At 43.7% G+C, this 20059-nt stretch overlaps 1 protein-coding gene and 1 pseudogene across 3 annotated transcripts in view; one reads left to right on the top strand and one right to left on the bottom strand.

Annotated features, from left to right (window-relative positions):
* Positions 1–1069: 1069 nt before the first annotated feature.
* On the bottom strand, positions 1070–2421 carry LOC148139897 (uncharacterized; annotated as a pseudogene).
* A 5948-nt stretch (positions 2422–8369) lies between these two features.
* LOC122539262 (putative E3 ubiquitin-protein ligase HERC3) overlaps positions 8370–20059 on the top strand; it is a 94382-nt gene continuing 82692 nt past the window's right edge. For 2 of the 3 annotated variants that reach the window (XM_087979958.1, XM_087979956.1), the window contains exons 1-2: positions 8507–8685; positions 16853–17112. In XM_087979958.1, coding sequence (XP_087836084.1) covers positions 16869–17112 — 244 coding nt within the window. In that variant the 5' untranslated portion in view covers positions 8507–8685; positions 16853–16868. Of the gene's footprint in view, positions 8439–8506; positions 8686–16852; positions 17113–20059 lie in introns of those variants that run through there. The other variant, XM_087979957.1, reaches the window with a different exon arrangement.

Here is a 20059-nt window from a genome sequence, read left to right as displayed (position 1 = left end):
GGAAACAGACCTTCAGTCCAACTCGTCCATGCTGACCAGATATCCTAATTATACCTATGTTCCATTTGCCAGAATTTGGCTTAAATAGAGTCATAGAATTGTACAGCATGGAATCAGACCTTTTGGTCCAACTCATCCATGCTGACCAGATATCCTAAATCAATTTAGTCACATTTGCCAAAATTTGGCCCATATCCCTCTAAACTCTTCCTATTCATTTACTCATCCAGACATAATTAGTTCTGTTCAAAACAATTTTAAAGGTCAGTAGTGATACTGATACTGCAGAGATCTGCAAAGATGCAGATTCTGTTGAATGGACAAGGGAAAAAAAAAGTCTTGTTTTGTACTCCATTGTTTAGGTGATATCCATTTAACACTTTGGTTCTGAGCTCTTCGCTATTCTTAATGCTTGAGAACAATTTGCCACCCTGGGAGCCTAGTAACCTCCTGGATCCTTTCATTTCTCCTATCCTAGTGCTTTCCATATTTTCCTAAATCAACCTGTTAAGACACATCTCTGGAGCTGGTTGGACTTGAACCAGGATAGTATAAGACTAAATTTTGTGGTGGGGTAGTAGTGACTCTACCTGAGTCAGGAAGTCCAGATTCAAGTCTCACTTGCTTCAGATGTGTGTAATAACATCTCTGAACTGGTTGATTAAAAGTTATTTAAAACTAAAAGAATGGCTTTACAAAAATGCAAAAACAGCACAGACCATCCTGAATGGGAATGATGCAAAGGGCTACAAAGCAGCTTATAAACGTTATTGAAAGGGATTATGAAAGAAAACTTGTAAGAGACATCAAAATCAATAAGAAGAAATGTTATAAAAGGAAAGCAGTTAGTCAGGAGCAATGTTGGCTCACTAAAGACTGAAAGCAGAGATATTGTCAATGACTATGGGGAAATGCAGACATGCTGAATAATTACTTTGCCTCAGTATTTACAGTAAAAAAAAGAGGATAGGTGACTAGAAGTCCCAAGGGATCAGGAATAGTGGATCAGGAACAGGGACTGTATAACATTAGTATAATTAAAGCATCAGTAATGAGGAAATTAATGGAATTAAAGAGTGACAAATCCCTGGACCACCTAAGAATTTAAAGAAAGTTGGGGAGCACATTCTTGATGCCTAAACTGTATCTTTCAGAGTTCACCAGGTAGAGGAGTCAACCTCTTGACTGGAAAATTGCACATGTCACTTCACTTTTAAGAAGAGCAAAAGAGAAAAACAGGAAATTAGAGACCAGTTAGCCTAACATTTGTGATTATGAAATTGCTGGAGCCTATAGTCAAGGATGGGGGTCAACTGAACATCTCAGAAATTGAAGCACTTGAGAAGATTTGTAGCTCAGGTTGTGGGTGAGGTTGTTGACATGCTCACTGAGCTGGTAAGTTTGTTTGCAGACATTTTGTCACCATACTAGATAAAATCATCAGTGTGCCTCCGGTGAAGCACTGGTGTTCTGTCCCACTTGCTATTTATGCAACCTTGTGTTGCTGAGGTGGGAGTATCATTTCCAGTTTTGTTTCTTAGTTTGTGGTATATGGAGCTTAACTCTACATGTTTGTTCATGGAGTTCCGGGTTAAGTGCCAGGCCTTCAGGAATTCCCGTGCATGACCGAAGGGTTTGTTTCCGTGCTGTACATTTCTATGACTCTCGATGACTCTATGTCTTTGGCTTGTCCTAGGATAGATACGCTGGCCCAGTCAAATTGGTGCCCTTCTTTGTCCATGTGTATGGACACAAGTGACAGTTGATCATGTTTCTTGGAGGCTAGTTGGTGTTTGTGTACCTCGATGGCTCATTTTCTTCCAATTTGCCCTATGTAATGTTTGTGGCAGTCTTTACATGGTATTTTGTATATAAGATTGGTTCTATTAGTTGCGCGTATGGGCTCCTTTATACTCATCAGTAGCTGTCATAGTGTGGTTGTTGGTTTGTGGGCTATCATGATACCTAGGAGTCAGAGTAGTCTGGTTGTCATTTCTGATTTGTCCTTGATGTATGGCAGGGTGACCAGTGTATCCAGCCACCTTGTGTCTTCTTGTATGATCTGTTGTCTAGGTACGGACAGACTATGCTTTTTGGGTAACCGTTGTTTCTGAAGATGCCATATAGGCGTTCCTCTTTGGCTTTGCGCAGCTCCAAGGTTCTGCAGTATGTTACGGCTCACTTGAACAATGTTCTGATGCAAGTCCATTTGTGAGTGTTGGGATCGTTGCTGTTATAGTTGAGTACATGGTCTGTATGGGTTGCCTTGCTGTATACGCTGGTCTGGAGCTCACTGTTGACCTTGTGTTCGACCATTACATCCAGGAAGGGAAATTGGTTATTGTTTTCTTCTTCCTTGGTGAATTTTATGTCGATGAGAAGGTTGTCTTTGAGTTGGTAGGTTTCTTCCAGTTTACACATTTGGTAATGACAAAGGTGTCATCCACATAGTGAATCCAAAGTTTAGGATGGATAGTGGGCAGTGTTGTCCGTTCTAGTCTTTGCATTACAATGTCTGCTATTAGTCCTGATGTCGGTGATCTCATGGGTGTTCTGTTGATTTCTCTGAATACCCTAGTCACTGAAGTTGAGATGGGTCATGAGGCACAGATCTAGTAGTTTTAGGATGCTGTTTTTGCTGATGGTGTTGGAGGGTGTCTGCATTCCTGGTCCATCTAGCAGCGAGGCTAGTGTATCCTTGCCTAGGGAGATGTCTATGGAGGTAAATAGTGCAATTCACATCGAAGGAGATCATAATCACGTCCTCATCTATTCTAGTGTCCTTGATAATGTTAAGGAAGTCCTGGGCAGAGTGGACGGAGTGGGATGAGCTGTTTATCAGGTGTTTCATTCTCGGTTATGGTTCTTTTGCTAGTCTATATGTCGGTATACCCAGAAGTGAGGGAGACCTCTGGTTTGGTACCTTGGGGAGCCCATAGTAGCAGAGTATGTTGGATCCCTCTGGTTTCATTTCTTGGTCTTCAGTCTTGTTGGTTTCACCAGTCTTGTGTAGATTTTTAAGGGAAGCTATAATGTGATTTTCTTTCTGTGGTATGGGGTCTGTCGCCATCTGTTGGTAAGTGTCAGTATCTGTTAGTAGTGTGTTTGCTTTCTCAATGTATTATGTTCTGTTCAGTATGATGGTCATGCACCCTTTGTCTGCCTGTACGATTATAATATTCTTGTCTTTCCAGAGTTCTTCTAGGGCTTTCCACTCTTGTGTGTTGAGGGTATTGCATTCACTCTTTCTGCTTAGTGTTAGGGCTCCCATTTGTCTGATGATCTGTTGGGTTTCTACTGTGAGTCTGTTGTTTTTTAGGATGGATTCAAATGCCTAAAAATGTGTAGGTGGAAAAGCGCAGCAGGTCAGGCAGCATCAAAGGAGAAGGAGGGCTTATGCCCGAAACGTCGATTCTCCTTCTCCTTTGATGCTGCCTGACCTGCTGCGCTTTTCCACCTACACATTTTTAAGCTCTGATCCCCAGCATCTGCAGTCCTCACTTTCTTCTAGTGGATTCTAATGCCGCCAGGAAGTCAGTTTTGTTGGTACATCTGTAGTTGTAGTCCAGTCCGCGTACCAGGATGGCTTTTCCAATGTCTGGTAGTTGCCAATCCGACAGCTTCCTCATCCAGATATCTGATTTGTCTATGTCATTGCTGTGGGTGAGTTTAGTTAGTTTCACCTATAGGGTCAGTCTTCTGTTGTTTTGTGGTGAAGGCTCACTCTACTGTAGTCATCCATTCATGGTTGGTAGAATGTACAGAGATTTTTGGCATACAGTTTACTACTCATATTTATGAAGGTGATTGTGGGCATCGTTGATCATTACCCATAGCATTCTGTGGTCATTCTGTTCCGCCATTCTGCAAGCTTGTGTTTTGTTGAGGAGTGGCTTGTATTTAGTATGGTGTGGTAGTACATGTTTTCTGGGACAAATACTGGGCCAGCGTATCCATCCTAGGACATGCCAAACAAAGATAAGCAATGGAATTCTTGGAGGTCTGGCACTCAACCAGGAACTCCATTAACAAACAGGTGGAGTTAGACCCCATGTACCAATCACTAAGAAACAAAACCAAAAACGATGCAACTCATGTCATCAAACCAGGACAGAACACCAATGCTTCACTGAAGATGCACTGATGTCATGACCTAGAATGGTTACAAAATGTTTGCAAACAAACCTATCAGCTCAGCAATCAAGCAAACAACCGCACCTCGAACATTTGCAGTTAATCAGGGAGAGCCAGCATGGATTCATGACAGGTTGGTCATGCCTGACAAACCTTTTTGAAATTTTTGGAGAGGTGACTAAGGTAGTGGACAGGGAAATACCTATGGATGTGGTTTATGTGGACTTGCAGAAAGCATTGGATAAAGTCCCATATGAGAGACTGTCAACTAAGATAGAAACCTGGATGTAGGTTTGCTTGCTGAGCTGGAAGTTTCATCATCATACTAGGTAACATCTTCAGTGAACCTCCGGATGAAGCATTGTTGATGATTCCTGCTTTCTATTTATATGTTTGTGTTTTTTTGGGTTGGTGATGTCATTTCTTGTGGTGATGTCATTTCCTGTTCTTTTTCTCAGTGGGTGGTAAATCATGTCCAAATCGTGTTGGTAGAGTTGTGGGCGGAATGCCATGCTTCTAGGAATTCTCGTGCATGTCTCTGTTTGGCTTGTCCTAGGATGTATGTGTTGTCCCAGTCGAAGTGGTGTCTTTCCTCATCTGTATGTAAGGATATTAGTGAGAATTGTGGGCTAATTAATGACATGGCTGGGAATTTGGTTGAGTGGCAGATGACAGAATATAAGGATAATGGGTAGGTACTGAAAATGGCAGGATGTGGCCAGTGGTGCCCCACAAGGGTTCTGTGTTAGGGCCTCAATTATTCACATTATCTATTAACAATGTGGATAATGGCATAGAAAGTCATGTATCCAAATTTGCTGATGACACAAAGTTAGACAGTATTGTAGATAGTGTAGATGACAACATAAAATTGAAAAGATATTGATAGATTAAGTGAATGTGCAATTATGTGGCAGATGGGAATTCAATGTAAGCAATTGTAAGGTTATCCATTTTGGAAAATAAGGAAAGATCAGGATACTTTTGAGATGGTACAAAGTTAAGGGGTGCATAGATCTTTAAATTGTCATGAAGTGGCACAGAAAATAATCAAGAAAGCTAATGGAATGCTGGTTTATATTGAGAGGACTGGAGTACGAGGATGCAGAAGCTATGCTGCAGTTACACTAAGTCCTTGTTAGACCCCACTGTGAGCAGATCTGGACACCACACCTTGGGAAGAATATAATGGTTTCGGATGGAGTACAATGTAGGTTTACAAGAATGATACCTGGAGTTTAAGGATTAGGTTATGAAAAGAGGTTATAGAAATTAGGCCTGTTTTCTCTTCAATTTAGAAGGTTAAGGGATGAACTGATTGAAGTCTTCAAGATATTAACAGGACCACCACCTTCTCAAGGGCAACTAGACTGGACAATAAATGCTGACCCAGCAAGCATCACCCATGTCCCAAGAATGAAAAGAAAGGAGGGCTCTCTTGAATGCATGCAAACAGGGATTGACTGATGTCATTTAGATTCTGACCCTATCTTAAAAATGAGCCATAGTCACTGCAATTCAGGAAACAGCCACTTTGAACAATATCTGAAGGGATCCTCAGCTGCTTGTGGGTTAAATTATCTCGAAACTTTTGCATATATTTTTCTTGCAGTTTGTTTTCCTCCCCCTCAAAGGATTCAAGGATCGCTTGATTGGTCTCCTATCCATACATTCAGATTTCACTCCCTTCTCCACCAATACACAATGCTTCGGTGATAGCCATTTACAAGGTGCACTGCAGTGACACTGGAAGGTGCCTTTGACACCCCCTTTCAAATCCATGACCTCTACCATCTAGAAGGACAAAGGCAGCAGATGCACATGAATACCATCTGAAAGTTCCCCTCCAATTCACAAATTGTCCTGACTTGGAACTGTTTGGCCATTCCTTCACTGTCATTGGATCAGTGTCTTGGAACTCCTGACAGCACATTAGGGTCTATCTTGCAGGTGACACTAAAGTCGGTGGAGTAGTGGACAGTTTGGAAGAATGTTACAGGTTGCAGGGGGACTTGGATAAACTGCAGAATTGGGATGAGAGGTGCAAATGGAGTTCAATGCAGCTAAATGTGAGGTGATGCACTTTGGGAAGAATAACAATAAGACAGAGTACTGGGTCAATGGAAAGATTCTTGGTAGTGTGGATGTGCAGAGGGATCTTGTACATAGATCCTTGAAAGTTGCCACGAAGGTTGATAGTGCTGTTAAGAAGGCATACGGTGTGCTAAGTTTCATTGGTAGAGGGATTGATTTCCAGAGCTGCAATATCATGCTGCAATTATACAAAACGTTAGTGCGGCCACGCTTGGAATATTGTGTACAGTTCTGGTCGCCATATTTCAGGAAGGATGTGGAAGCATTGGAAAAGGTGCAAAGGAGATTTACCAGGATGTTGCCTGGTCTGGAGGGAAGGTCTTATAAGGAAATGCTGAGACTTGGGTCTCTTCTCATTGGAAAGCAGAAGGCTAAGAGGGGATTTGATAGAGACATACACAATGATCAGAGGATTAGATAGGGTAGACAGTGGTCTTTTTCCTGGGATGATGACATCAGCTTGTATGAGGGGGCATAACTACAAATTGAGGGGTGATAGATTTAAGACAGATGTTAGAGGCAGGTTCTTTACTCAGAGAGTGAAAGAGTGTGGAATGCCCTACCTCCCAATGTAGTCAACTCAACCACATTAGGGAGATTTAAACGATCCTTGGATAAGCACATGGATGATTTTGGGACGAGCTGAGAATAGTTCACAGGTCAGCGCAACATCGAGGGCCAAAGGGCCTGTTCTGCATTGTATTGTTCTATGTTCTATGTTCTATGAAAAGACAGAATAGATAAAGATAAACCATTTCCATTGGTTGGAGATTTTTGAATGATGGGACATAGTCTGAGAATTAGGTCCAAACCGTTCAGGAGAGATGGTGGGAAGGACTTCTTCACACAAAGGATGGTGGATGTTTGGAATTCTCTTCCAAAATGACAATGGACACAGTATCAGTTACTGAATTTAAATCTGAGATAGATTTTGTTGTTAAGGAAAAATATTAATGGATATGGAGTTAGGCCACAGATCAGCCATGATCACATTGAATAGTGGAACGGGCTGTAGGGGTGGAATGACCTACTCCTGTTCCTATGTTCCTAAAAATGAATACGTGTGCCAGTCATTTGGACTGAACAGGTTAAAAAAAAGCATATGGACTATTATTAACTTTTCTCCAAATCTCTGTATTGTCTACCTTTTCTATGTTCTTTTCCTACTAATACTCATTGTTCAAAGTTGCAAATATGGAAACATTCAAATTCCATGAAAATATATAAATACTCCTTTCAGACATTGCATTTCACTAGATCTTCAAAGGTGGAGGCATGATCCTTCACGATAACACATTGCTCCTGATCCCTTAGGATATATAGCCTTTTAAAGGTGTCGATGGTAGTCATGATTTGGAGATGCCAATGTTGGACTGGGGTGTACAAAGTTAAAAATTACACAACACCGGATTATAGTCCAGCAGGTTTATTTGGAAGCACTAGCTTTCAGAGCATTCTGAAAGCTAGTGCTTCCAAATAAACCTGTTGGACTATAACCAGGTGTTGTGTGATTTTTAACGTGACCTTTTAAAGTAATTGCAATGATCCAACACATTCAGAATGTGTACATTGCTCTCAATCCCCACAGACTGGGATCGTGCTCCTATAAAGATATTGCATTGCTCCTGTTCCCTTCAGACTGGATGTTTGCCCCTTTAAAAATTATGCATGCTTCCTCCCAAGTTGAACTGGAAGGTCTGTTTCCAGGCTGTATGACTCCTAATCCCTGCAGGCTGGGTGCCTGCCTGTTTAAAAATATTTGGGGAAAGTGAGGACTGCAGATCAGTTGAAAAGGGTGGTTCTGGAAAATCACAGCAGATCAGGCAGCATCTGAGGAGCAGCAGAGTCGACGTTTCGGGTATAAGCCCTTCATCAGGAATGTATACATTTCTCCCGATGCCTGCAGGCTGGACCCAGCCCCTTTAAAGGTATTGCATTACTCTTGAACACTGTAGACTGTGTGCCTGCCCCTTTAAGTGTATTGTATTGCAGGATGGGTGCCTGTCCCTTTAAAGTCTATCTGCCCGGGGTAGGGGGCGGTGCGGTTCGGCACGTCAATGCGAGGCTAGCCTTGGGGATGCAGGGTGCAGACTCGGTGATTGGTGGTTCGGGCTGTCTATCAGCCTGGGGAGGTCCGGAGACCAACCTGGAAGCGAAAAGCGGTGGATCGTCTGAGTCCGGTGCGGGCTCTGGGCCCCGGGAGGAGGCGGGTGAGTGATTGACAGGAGCGGAGCTGTCAGTCAGCCCGGGGTTGGGTTTGGGGTCTGGGGTCGGGGGTCGGGGGTCGGTGGTCGGTGGTCGGTGCGGTAACAAAGGCGCTGAGCAGCCCCTCCCCTTCAGCCGGGCCCGGAGTCAGGGACAACCTTTACCTTCAGCCCCTACAACACCCCGACCGACTCTTCCCTCTGAGCTGCTGCTGGTCATTGACAGCGATCGGGAACAGTAACCCCCCTCCAGGTAACTTTGTAACCTCCCTTCTGTCATGAACAGCTCAGCGCTGCCTCTCCACCCGCCGCCTTTGTCACTGTCACAATGTATCAATGATGTATCCAGCGAAAGTTTGGTTACTGTGCAAGACGGGGGCTTTGTTTAAAAGGTCTGCTTTTCTGCTTTGACACAGGGATCAACTGTACAGCTCACTGTCAGGGTCAGGAACCCTGTCTCCAAAGTCTCCTTCTTTCTCTCCCCCACTTTTAGCCCTACAAGGAAGGCTGTGACACTCAGTAGTGCTGCAGTGTTAAGGAGGGCCCCTTTCTCTCCCGCTTATTCAACCCATGGTTTCTACTCCAAAGATGTGAGTGTCCTGATCCAACAATGAACCCTTGACCAAACCCTTCAAATATCTGATCCTTTATCAGAACGCTGTGTTTGTGGGCGCAGATCCTACATTGTAACAATGACTAAACTCAAAAGAAAAGTACTTTACTTAATTGACTGCAGAGTGACACTACAGTCGTAAATTCGTGTCATCCTCGCTGAATTGCTATGTCTTGATTTGAAACCGGTCAGTTTAGATGGAATATTGCTTTAATATTTAGGATTGCTTTGGGTTACTGAACTGTAACCACAATCTCAGTTCATTCTAGCAACTGCCCTTGATTTTAAATAATTTAGGGACAAAACAAAACCTTCTGTTGATATATAAAATAATTGCAGTGGTTACAATTCTGTTTTTATGAAGAGGCCTCAAGTTATTCACTTCCCTGTGATATGGGCCCCACTTCCCTTGCGAGAATATTAGATTACACAGTCATAGAGGCCTAAGGGTTCAGAAAAGATTTACAAGTATGTTGCCAGGGTCGGTGGATTTGAGCTATAGCAAGAGGCTGAACAGGCTGGGGCTCTTTTCCCTGGAGCATCGGAGGCTGAGGGGTGACCTTCTAGAGGTTTACAAAATTATGAGGGGCATGGGTAGGGTAAATAGGCAAAGTCTTTTCCCTAGGGTGGGGGAGTCCAGAACTAGAGGGCATAGGTTTAGGGTGAGGGGGAAAGATATAAGAGAGCTAAGGGGCAACTTTTTCACGCAGAGGATAGTACGTGTATGGAATGAGCTGCCAGAGGAAGTGGTGGAGGCTGGTACAATTGCAACATTTAAGAGGCATTTGGATGGGTATATGAATTGGAAGGGTTTGGAGGGATATGGGCCGGGTGCTGGCAGGTGGGACTAGATTGGGTTGGGATATTTGGCCGGCATGGACGGGTTGCACATCTGTATGACTCTAGTCAGGAACAAGCAAGTATCCAGAATCAGATTCCCATCATCCTTTTGTTTGTTTTCATCACATACCCTCTGAACCTATCCATTTGTGTTATTTGCAGCTCTTAATGTTTTATTAATTTTTTTCAAGGGATGTGAACAAGACTAATATTTGTTGCTTGTGCTTGATTATCCTTGAAGTTTGGGATGTGAACAATCTTCTTGAACTGCTGTAGTCTATCTGATGTAGACAGACACAGTGCGGTAAGGAAAGGAGTTTCAGGACTTTGGGACAGTGACGGTACAATGATATAGTCAAGGGTGTGGTGCTGGAAAAGCACAGCAGGTCAGGCAGCATCCGAGGAGCAGGAAAATCAACATTTTGGGCAAAAGCCCTTCTTCAGGAATTCTGTGCTTTTTCAGCACCACACTCTTGACTCTAATGTGCAGTCCCCACTTTCGCCTACAAGGGTATAGTGCCAAACCAGGATGGTGTGTGACTTAGAGGGGACCTTGTAGGATTGTGCTCTGCATGGGACTGCTGATGTCCTTTTCGGTGGAAATGGTTGCAGATTTTTTGGTAGGTGTTGGAAGAGTCATGGTGAATTGCTGGAGTGCATCTTTGTGGTACACGCTGCTGCTACTGTGTGTCAGTGAATGTTTGAAGGGGTGAGTAAGATGTTAATCCAGTTGGTTGCTTTATCCTGAATGAACTGCTTTATCCTGGTGTTGGTGTTGATTCTTGAGTGCTGTTGCATCAGTGTCAGGGAACTGTGCTTTCAAGGCAAGTGGTGTACGTTCTAACACTCAACTGCAGTGGTCTCCAACTCATAGATTGTGATTGAGTGCTCCAGATCAGAGTCCCTGAGAGTTGATCTCTGTCTCAGTCTTCATCTCCCTATGTGAATTCCACTGTATAGAGAATCCAACGGCTGCATTCCCTCTCAAGCTGTGCATGTCGATTATTCTGCGACTTCACTTTCCGGCAGTTGCTGCCAAGATTAGATGGTAAGATTCCCTACAGTATGGAAACAGGCCCTTCGGCCCAACAAGTCCACACCGACCCTCCGAAGACTAACCCACCCAGACCCATTCTGCTACCCTCCATTTACTCCTGACTAACACTTCCAACACTATGGGCAGTTTAGCATGGCCGCTTCACCTGATCTGCACATCTTTGGATTGTGGGAGGAAACCGGAGCACCCAGAGGAAACCCACACAGACACGGGGAGAATGTACAAACTCCACACAGTCGCCTGAGGTGGGACTCGAACCTAGGTCCCTGGTGCGGTGAAGTAGCAGTGCTAACCACTGAGCCACCGTGCTGCCCAAACTTGGAGGACTGTGCAGGTCAAAGTAAAACTATGGGGAACTCTGCCACATCCGGCATGCAAAGTGCACATCTCCAGCCCAAGGTGTGTTCTCATTTGTACACGAGTAGTTAGTGCTGTCTTGGTTTTAACCTTATCCAAAAAAAATCCCTGGCTAGCAATTATGGTGATTGATGAAATTGGATCATCTAAAAAGAAACTGAAAAAGTGCAAATTCCACACGGAATGAGAAAATTTAATTTCTATTCACGATCATAACAGGAAGTAATGTTTGCCTGATAAGTACACAAGTATATTGATAAGTTTTAAAAAGTGGAATTTGGAATGGCATTACATGGTGATGCACACAGCACAGTTCATACAACAAAAGTTGAAGGACCGTTTTGAAAGCTCAATAGTAATTTCTCAACCAGCAGCAAAAGGGGAGGCCTGCACTGAAGCATCACTTCATGTTTGCCTTCGTATGGCAAAACACAAATAATTCAGAGATGCTGGAAAAGCACAGTCAGTCAGGCAGCACCCGAGGAGCAGGAGAATCGCCGTTTCAGGCATAAGCCCTTCTTCCCTCTCATTCCTGATGAAGGGCTTATGCCTGAACTATTGATTCTCCTGCTCCTCGGATGCTGCCTGACCAGCTGTGCCTTTCCAGACCACACACTCGACTCTGATCTCCAGCATCTGCAGTCCTCACGTTCTTGTAATTCAGAGATGGACAAGTAATGAAAAACAATTGAAAGATTTTAAAAGTGAAGGAGAAATAATAGCAGCAATCCAGAGTATGTCACTTGGTCCTTCCACAGCAGCAGATTTAGTGGAATCTTTGTCCCAAGATGTCGTTCAGCAGGACCTGAAGGACTGTGAATGTCTCTCACTGCAGTTTGATGAATCCATTGACATGACAGACACAGCCAGTTGATTGTTTTTGTGTGCATGGATTTTAAGGACATAACAACTAGAGAGGATCTTCTCACCTTCTCCTCTTTTAAGGAGAAAATGAAGGGTGAGGATATCTACAACAAATGCAAAAGTTACATGCTTGAGTAAAGCACGGTGGCTCATTGGTTAGCACTGCTGCCTCACAGCACCAGGGACCCAGGTTCGATTCCGGTCTCGGGCAACTGTCTGTGTGGAGTCTGCACGTTTTCTCTGGGTGCACCGGTTTCCTATCACAGTCCAAAGATGTGTAGGTCAGGTGAATTGGCCATTCTAAATTGCCCATAGTGTTAGGTGCATTAGTCGGAGGGAAATGGATCTGGGTGGGTTACTCTTCGGAGGGTTGGTGTGGACTTGTTGGGCTGAAGGGCCTGTTTCCACACTGTAGGGAATCTAATCTAATCTAATCTATTCTTTCCAATCAAGCCTAGTGGTTTCCATCACAACCGTTGGTATATCAGTCAATGCTTGGCATAAATGCGGGCCTTGTTGCATTTGGCAGAAATGTTCTTGATTTTCCCTTTTTCTTTTGGAATTACTACAGTATGATTCACCAGCCAGCATTAGTGGGTAAGGCTAAGAACTCCTGTGTAATGAAAGTTGAAAAGGTTGTAAACTCTATTTGAGCAAGAGCACTGCTTAGTTAACTCCTTACTCACCAAACTTGATGCTTCCTACATTGAACTAATTCTACATGTTGACGTGAGGTGGTCAAGTTGAGGGAAGGTCCTGCAAAGACTTATTTTGATCTGATGCCTGAGATCGTCAGTCTGCTGGCTCACTGACAATGTGTGGTTGCTCGACTTTGGGTTCCTTACAGATGTAATAGCAAAACTGCAGGGAGAGGACAGAGACTCATCGCATGTGATCAGTGATGTGAATGCTTTCAAATGGAAACTGGGTCAGTGGTCCTCCTGATTTTTAAAAAACAAATAAACGCTGCAATATTTCCCCAGTCTGGAGAAAATATGAATAAAATCAAAGAGAAATGTTTCCACTCAAGAGCTTCTGTATACACTTGAAGAAATTAAGTCGACTTCAGGAATCTAAGATAAAATTTGAAAGATTTCTGATTACTGATGGTGTAAAAGGATGATGGGAATTGGGTGAGTAAAAAGCATGGAACTGTTCAATCAGCCATTTTGAATGGCGGAGCTAGACTCATTGGGTGAATCGCCTGTTCCTATGAATTCGATGTGCTGGAGCAAATCGTTATGTTGGTCTCAAATCCATCCTTACAAGCAGCTGTTGTCCGGTTGGCTGCCAAATTTTCATCAGGTGTTTGATAATCAAGGCAGTGGAATTGATATGGAGATGATTATCAGATAAACTGATATTGAACTGAAAGTCAGATTAAGGAACTGCAATGTTTGGAGAGTCAAACAAAAAAAAAACCTGCTTTTAAATTGAAAGCTTACTTTGGTTCCACATAGCTTACACATTGTGAGGCAGGTTTCTTCCAAATGAAAATGATCAAGGCCTCGTATTGTTCCCTCCTCTGTGTGTATACACCATTAATGACTGACAGCCTTCAAACTACAACTGAGACCTCAAGGCATTGGCAGATAATGTACAGCTACAGATGTCACACTGGGAGTTGGTGAGTGGAGGACAAAATGAATAATTACTTGGTTTTAGATTTATAAAGCAATTAAGAATAAATTGTCCATTCTATGTTTTCTTATGTGTACATCCTAGGTTGCACATAAACTCAAAATGTGATCTTCCGCTTGCAAGGATTGGAGGTCATTGCACTACTGCTTTGCTCCTGGTAAATGGTGGACAGGCTTGATTTATTGTAAAATCCCATCAATTCATTAAAATCATTTCAGGGGGAAAAAATCCGCCCTCCTTAACCATATGGACCACATATAATTCCAGACTCTCAGCAATGTGGTTAACTCTTAACTGCCCTCTGAAACAGCCACCTGCTTTCAAGGCAATTAGAAATGGGCAAGAAATACTGACCTTGCCAACAACACCCACATGAAAGTCTAAAGAATAAAAGAAGTTACTTAATGCATTATCACACACTTTTCTTTTCCAGAGCAAGCTTTTTTTTAACAGGGCTGCACCTCACTTGCTGGAATCCAGAGATTTTAAGGCACAGGTTGGTGAGAGGGAAGGTTCAGGGATTCCTGAAGTATGCACAGAAATTTCAGTTCCAACCAGCTGAATGTATGCAGTTAATCTTTTCTGAGAACTGAGCTGTGGCCGCCCCAAATATTGGCTGATCTAGAGTCCAGGCTGGAAGAATCTCTAATTTACAATGACTCAGCTAGTTTTAGGATTCCATTTAATGAGCCAGGTTAACTGCATTAGTGATATTTTGGAGTGTTGGACACTTTGGTTCAAGCTCTTTAATTACAGAGTTTGCCACAGAGGGTTGAGTTCATTCCACCTTTCCATTGCCACCTGTATCCTCTGTGAGCCACAATTACCTTGTTCACTTCCTTTCTCTTAACCATGGAATTGCTACAGTCCACGTGATGTGAGTATATCCACAGTCCCAATGTCAGTCAAAATCCTTGAAATCTTTCCCTTTCAACTGTGTGCCACGTGGAATCAAATCATATCAAACATGCTCTGTCTGATGGCAGTTTCTTGGCTTATTGTCCACTATGCTTCGTTCTGAACTATTTTCTTGGCAGTTTTTGTCACTGGTGGTTCACTATTGCCATCAGGGGCAGGATGAATGGCCAGACCCAAGCCCAACTGGTCAGAATAGGAATGAAACCAGTGCTGTTGCCATTATTCTGAGCCACATGCTCTCTGTTCAGTTCACCGAGTTAACTGGTCCCCTGTACAGTAGTGCGGAGCCACGGCAAATCTCAGAGAAGAGAAGAATTCTCTGTGTGGTGTCCTGGCTAACATCATTCAACCAAAACTTAGAACAGCCATCATATCATTGTTGTTCAAAGGATTTTGCTGTACGTAAATTGGTTGCTGGGTTTATCCAAATTATAACTGTGATTATACCTCCAAAAGTAACATGTTGGCAGTAAAACTCGTTGGGGCGTTCTGTGATTATCAGAAAAGCTGTTTAATTGTAGTGCTTCTTTTATTTCTTCTTTCAGCGTACCACACACCAAGTACTCTCTTTAAAGCAGTGTGTAAGAACAAGATTCCTTTAGCTCTTAATCTTTTGTGAATCTTTTGTAATTTTAGAAGGTCAACTGTGCTAATTAAGTGAAACTCTCAAGGGCGATATTACAATAGCAGCAGCATTGCATTTACGTAGCACCTGCAATGCGGTACGACACTGCAACCCAAACCTTTTCCCACTATGACCCTATATAGAGGCGTGGAAATTGTGGTGAACTCCTGGCTGAGAACAGTGAGAGTGGGAATGGAGAAGGAGACCACCTGTTAGAGCAGAATGGAGTCCCTGTTGGCCGTTGCTGCTTCTGAGCTCACGAATCGACAATTTGAAAACCCCCTTAACCTCTTCCCTCTTCTCCCCCCCCACCCTCCCCAATCCCAACACAACCCTCTCCCCAAGTTTTGGGAGCCCTATGGTGACATTTTATAATGAAAAAAGATTACATGAGCCATATAAAGAACTACTGTATTAGGACAGACAAACAGAGGTTTAGTTCAAAAGGTATGTTTTGAGCAGTGTCATAAAGAAGGAATGTGCACGAGAGAGGTCCAATTCCCAGGTCATTAAATGAACAGCCAGCAGTGGCAGAATAATTTTAAATTGGGGATGCCAAAGGCCAGATTAGAAGTGCTGATATCCTGGGAGCTTGTAGGTATGTAGGGGTGCAGCAAATAGTGGGATTTGAAATCGAGAGTATTTTAGCATTGAGATATTGCCAAATTGTGAGCTAATTTGAATCAGGGTGAACAAGATTTGAGTCGAGAGTGTGGTGCTGGGAAAGCACAGCAGGTCAGGCAGCATTCGAGGAGCAGGAGAATTGACGTTTCAGGCATAAGTCCTTCATTATGAAGGGCTTATGCCCGAAACATTGATTCTGCTGCTCCTCGGATGCTGCCTGACCTCCTGTGCTTTTCCAGCATCATCCTCTCGACTCTGATATCCAGCATCTGCAGTCCTCACTTTCTCCTGAACAAGATTTGATGTGGGTTATGATACCAGTAGCAGAAGTTTTGATGAGCTGGTCCATGTAAAGTGGAGAAGCCATGGACTTAGAAATGTGGATGAGTGTTACAGTAGTAGCTAAGCTGAAGGCATGGTGGAGCTGGAACTGGAGGTGGATTTGGAAATATATCACCGTTCCTGCAGTATGGCCAGGTCAAAATCCTGGAATTCCTTCTGTAATGACGTTCCGACACTAAATGGACTGTTGTGGTTCAAGAAGGCAGCTTAACTTCACCTCAAGCAACTAGGGATAGGAAATAAGTGTTGACCCACCCAGGTTTCATGAGTGAATTTAAAACAAGTTGGGTTTTGGAAGCAGCTGATTTTGGTGATGGTGGTGTTATCTGGTTGGAAGCTAGTTTTGGTTCCATGTATAACAACACTAAGGTTCTGAATCACTTGTTCAGCCTTGAACAAATGCGGGGGCCGAGTGGTGAAGTTTGCCAATGGGATTACCTTTTTTATAGCGTGATTCTTATCCACCTGTGTTTCACCCACACTTGTACCATGCCTGCAGGTATAATCTGACTCCTTTTCTCCCCTCTTTCTGTTTCCAGGAGAATTAAGGAAACCATGACCTCGAAAGTGCAGTTGTTGTGTTGGGGTCAAACCAATTTCGGGCAGCTGGGGCTGGGTGACGTACAAGAGAACGTCGTGGTTCAGCCAAGGACGTCTTCGTTCTTCAGCGGTAAAACCGTGCGCGAGGTCTCCTGTGGGAGATACCATACGGCTTTCGTTCTACAAGACGGAAGTGTCTACACATGTGGATCAAACATCTGGGGGCAGCTAGGCCATGAGAAAGCAGGTTATAATCCAGGTAATGACTACAACAAGCGCGGGTTTCCGGGTCTGTGCTGTCGGCCTTAATGAACGTCCCATAATCAGACAGGAACTCGGCAAATGTCGTGAAACGTGGCTGTTTATTTATGAATCTCTTCGAGGTAAAAACTGGTGAGAAACAGATTTTTTGGAATTTGTTTAATTCATTCATAGGATGTGAGCATGCTGTCAGGCCAACAGTTATTGCCCATCCCAGATGGCAAATAATGGTCCAGAGTCACCTACTGGCCAGACCATGTAGTAACCTAAAGGACATTACCATTCAGATGGGTTTGTCCAACAATGGCTTCGTTAACCATCATTAGCCTCTTCACTCCAGACTACTAATGAAAATTAATTTAGTTTATTTCATCTGACGTAGCAGGATTCAAAGCCAAGTTCACAGGATATTACCCGGTTCTCTGGGTTAATAGGCGAAAGTGAGGACGGCAGATGCTGTTGATGAGAGTCGAGAGTGTGCTGCTGGAAAAGCACAGCAGGCCAGGCAGCATCCGAGGAGCAGGACAATCGACGTTTCGGGCAAAAGCCCTTCTTCAGGATTCCTGATGACTGGCTTTTGCCCGAAACATCGATTCTCCTGCTTCTCAGATGCTGCCTGACCTGCTGTGCTTTTCCAGCGCCACACTCTCGACTCTCTCTAGATTAATAGTCTGGCAATAATATCACTAGGCCATCAATTCCCTGTTACACTGCAGAAATAATTATCTTCTGTTTACCCAAGAGGTACTTGTGAAATCTGTACTCGATTGCCTAATCCTTGTTTCCTAATCCCTCCCTATCCTTGTGGCCTCTTTGTTCCTGCAATCCATGGAGATCTGTGCATTTCTCCAATTCCTGCCTTTTGTCCAGACCAGATTTTAATTATTCCACCATTGACTGACGTGCTTTGAGCTGCTAAGGCTGGAAACTCTGGAAGTTTGTCCTTAACCTCTGCCTCCTCACTTAGAATCATAGAATCCCTATAAGTGTAAAAGCAGGCCATTTTGGCCTGTTGAGTCTACACTGACCCACCAAAGAGCATCCCATCCAGACCCACCCCATCTTCGTAACCTTGCATTTCCCATGGCTTATCCACCTAGCCTGCACATCCCTGGATACTATGGGCAATTTAGCATGGTCAATCCACCTGACCTACACATCTTTGGACTGTGGCAGGAAGCCAGAGCACCCAGAGGGAACCCACACAGACACTGGGAGAATGTGCAAACTCCGCAGAGGCAGGTGCCTGAGGCTGGAATTGAACCTGGGTTGCTGGTGCTGGGAGGTAGCAGTGCTAACCACTGAGCCACTGTGTCACTCGTGTGAATTACAGCTGAGCCAGGTAGCAGTTCAAACTACAATCTTTCAACCTCTAGTCAGATATAATACCTATTGCGCCACTGACCTCTTCCCAACAAGAGACCTTTAGATATTCAGTCTAATACTCTCCCAACTGAACTATTTCAGTTGACCTTGTTCTGTCACGTCCTTGAAGATGCAACATTCAAACCTGCTGCCTTGTCCTGAAGCTCCTCAAGCCATGTCCTACTGCGACCCTAATTTGAGGCTTTTAAATTAGCAAGCTGATGGGAGCTGCGAGAGGGAGCACACCTGTTGTAATTCTGTTGGAGCAGCATGGCGGCCATTACTGCCTCAGAGTTCACGACCCCAAAATGTCAGCAAGTGATCCCACATGGGGTCCTGATACCCCACCCCCCCTCCTTACTTTGGGAAGTCCTGCCTTGCGGTCTCAGTTTTATTTTTGACGGTCCTGAGCAGCACCTTGGGATGTTTTCCAATGTTTAACGTCACAGACTCCTACAGCATGGAGACAGCCTATAAATGTAACTTATTGGTGCTTGTCATTCGCACTTGGAATGATCTACGTCACCTACCTCTGTTGGAGACTTTCTGTGACTAGTAAGGACCCTGTGACTGGTTAGATAACTGTGGCTTTTACGACTGAGTTTGATTTTTGTCAGGTTAGGGAATCAGTAACTACTTTGAGTGAATGTGGGTAACTATAATTGAAGTGCCAATGGTGTGTGATCTAATTGAATGACAGAAAACCTAAAGAGCTGACTGGCCTATTCCTGTCGCCATGTCTTTCCTGTTGTGTATGACTCATCTGTCATCTACCTATGGGGTATGTCTATTGTGTGAGGAGTTTAATTTCTACTGCATCGCTGACATGCCATATCTAAGTGTTATATACTGAACTTCCTGTAGGAAAATTGCTTCTTCACGTTCAGGGTAGTCATTTTTGTGGACTGCCCTTCTGTCACAGGAAATGCCAGATCTTCAACGTGTTGATCTCACTGTAATGAGAATGGTTGGAGCACTGTAACCAGGAAAACTTCACTGTCCAGGCTGTGGGGGGAAAAAAAAATCCCTTCCCTTCCAGTTCCTTGAGATTGGCTGATACAAGGATTTATCTATCAAATGACCAAACAATGATCAAGCATTCTGAGGAAGGGTCACTTGACCTGAAATGTTAACTCTGATTTCTCTTCACATTCTGATGCTGCCAGACCTGCTGAGCTTTTACAGTGACTTCTGTTTTTGTTTCTGATTTACAGCATCTGTAGTTCTTTTGGTTGTTATTGATCATGTATGTGAAGCAAATGTTTGAATTCAATGAATAACTTGCCCTTTTGCTCAGTTCGTTGCACTCTCATCCCTCAGCACGCAGGTTGAGGGTTCAACTCCAATTCCGGATACTTCTAGAATGTAAGACTAATGCAGCGTTGAGGGGATGCTGCTCCGTGGGAGTTGCCGCCTTTTGAATAAGACATTAAATTGAGGCCCTGTCTGTTATTGAGTAAACACAGAATTTACACCAAGGGATTATTTGAGAAAAGGAGGAGATGTTCTCCCTGGTTTCCTGGATTGACATGCTTTTTTGCCCACATTGGCCTTTTGAATTCGGTACTGTCCTGCAGAAT

The sequence above is a fragment of the Chiloscyllium plagiosum genome, unplaced genomic scaffold, assembly GCF_037043375.1.
Source record: "Chiloscyllium plagiosum isolate Xiang-an unplaced genomic scaffold, Cpla_swu_hap1 HiC_scaffold_36, whole genome shotgun sequence".
Classification (NCBI taxonomy): Eukaryota; Metazoa; Chordata; class Chondrichthyes; order Orectolobiformes; family Hemiscylliidae; genus Chiloscyllium; species Chiloscyllium plagiosum.
The sequence above is the reverse complement of the archived record's forward strand: the minus strand, read 5'-3'. Positions and strand labels throughout refer to the sequence as shown.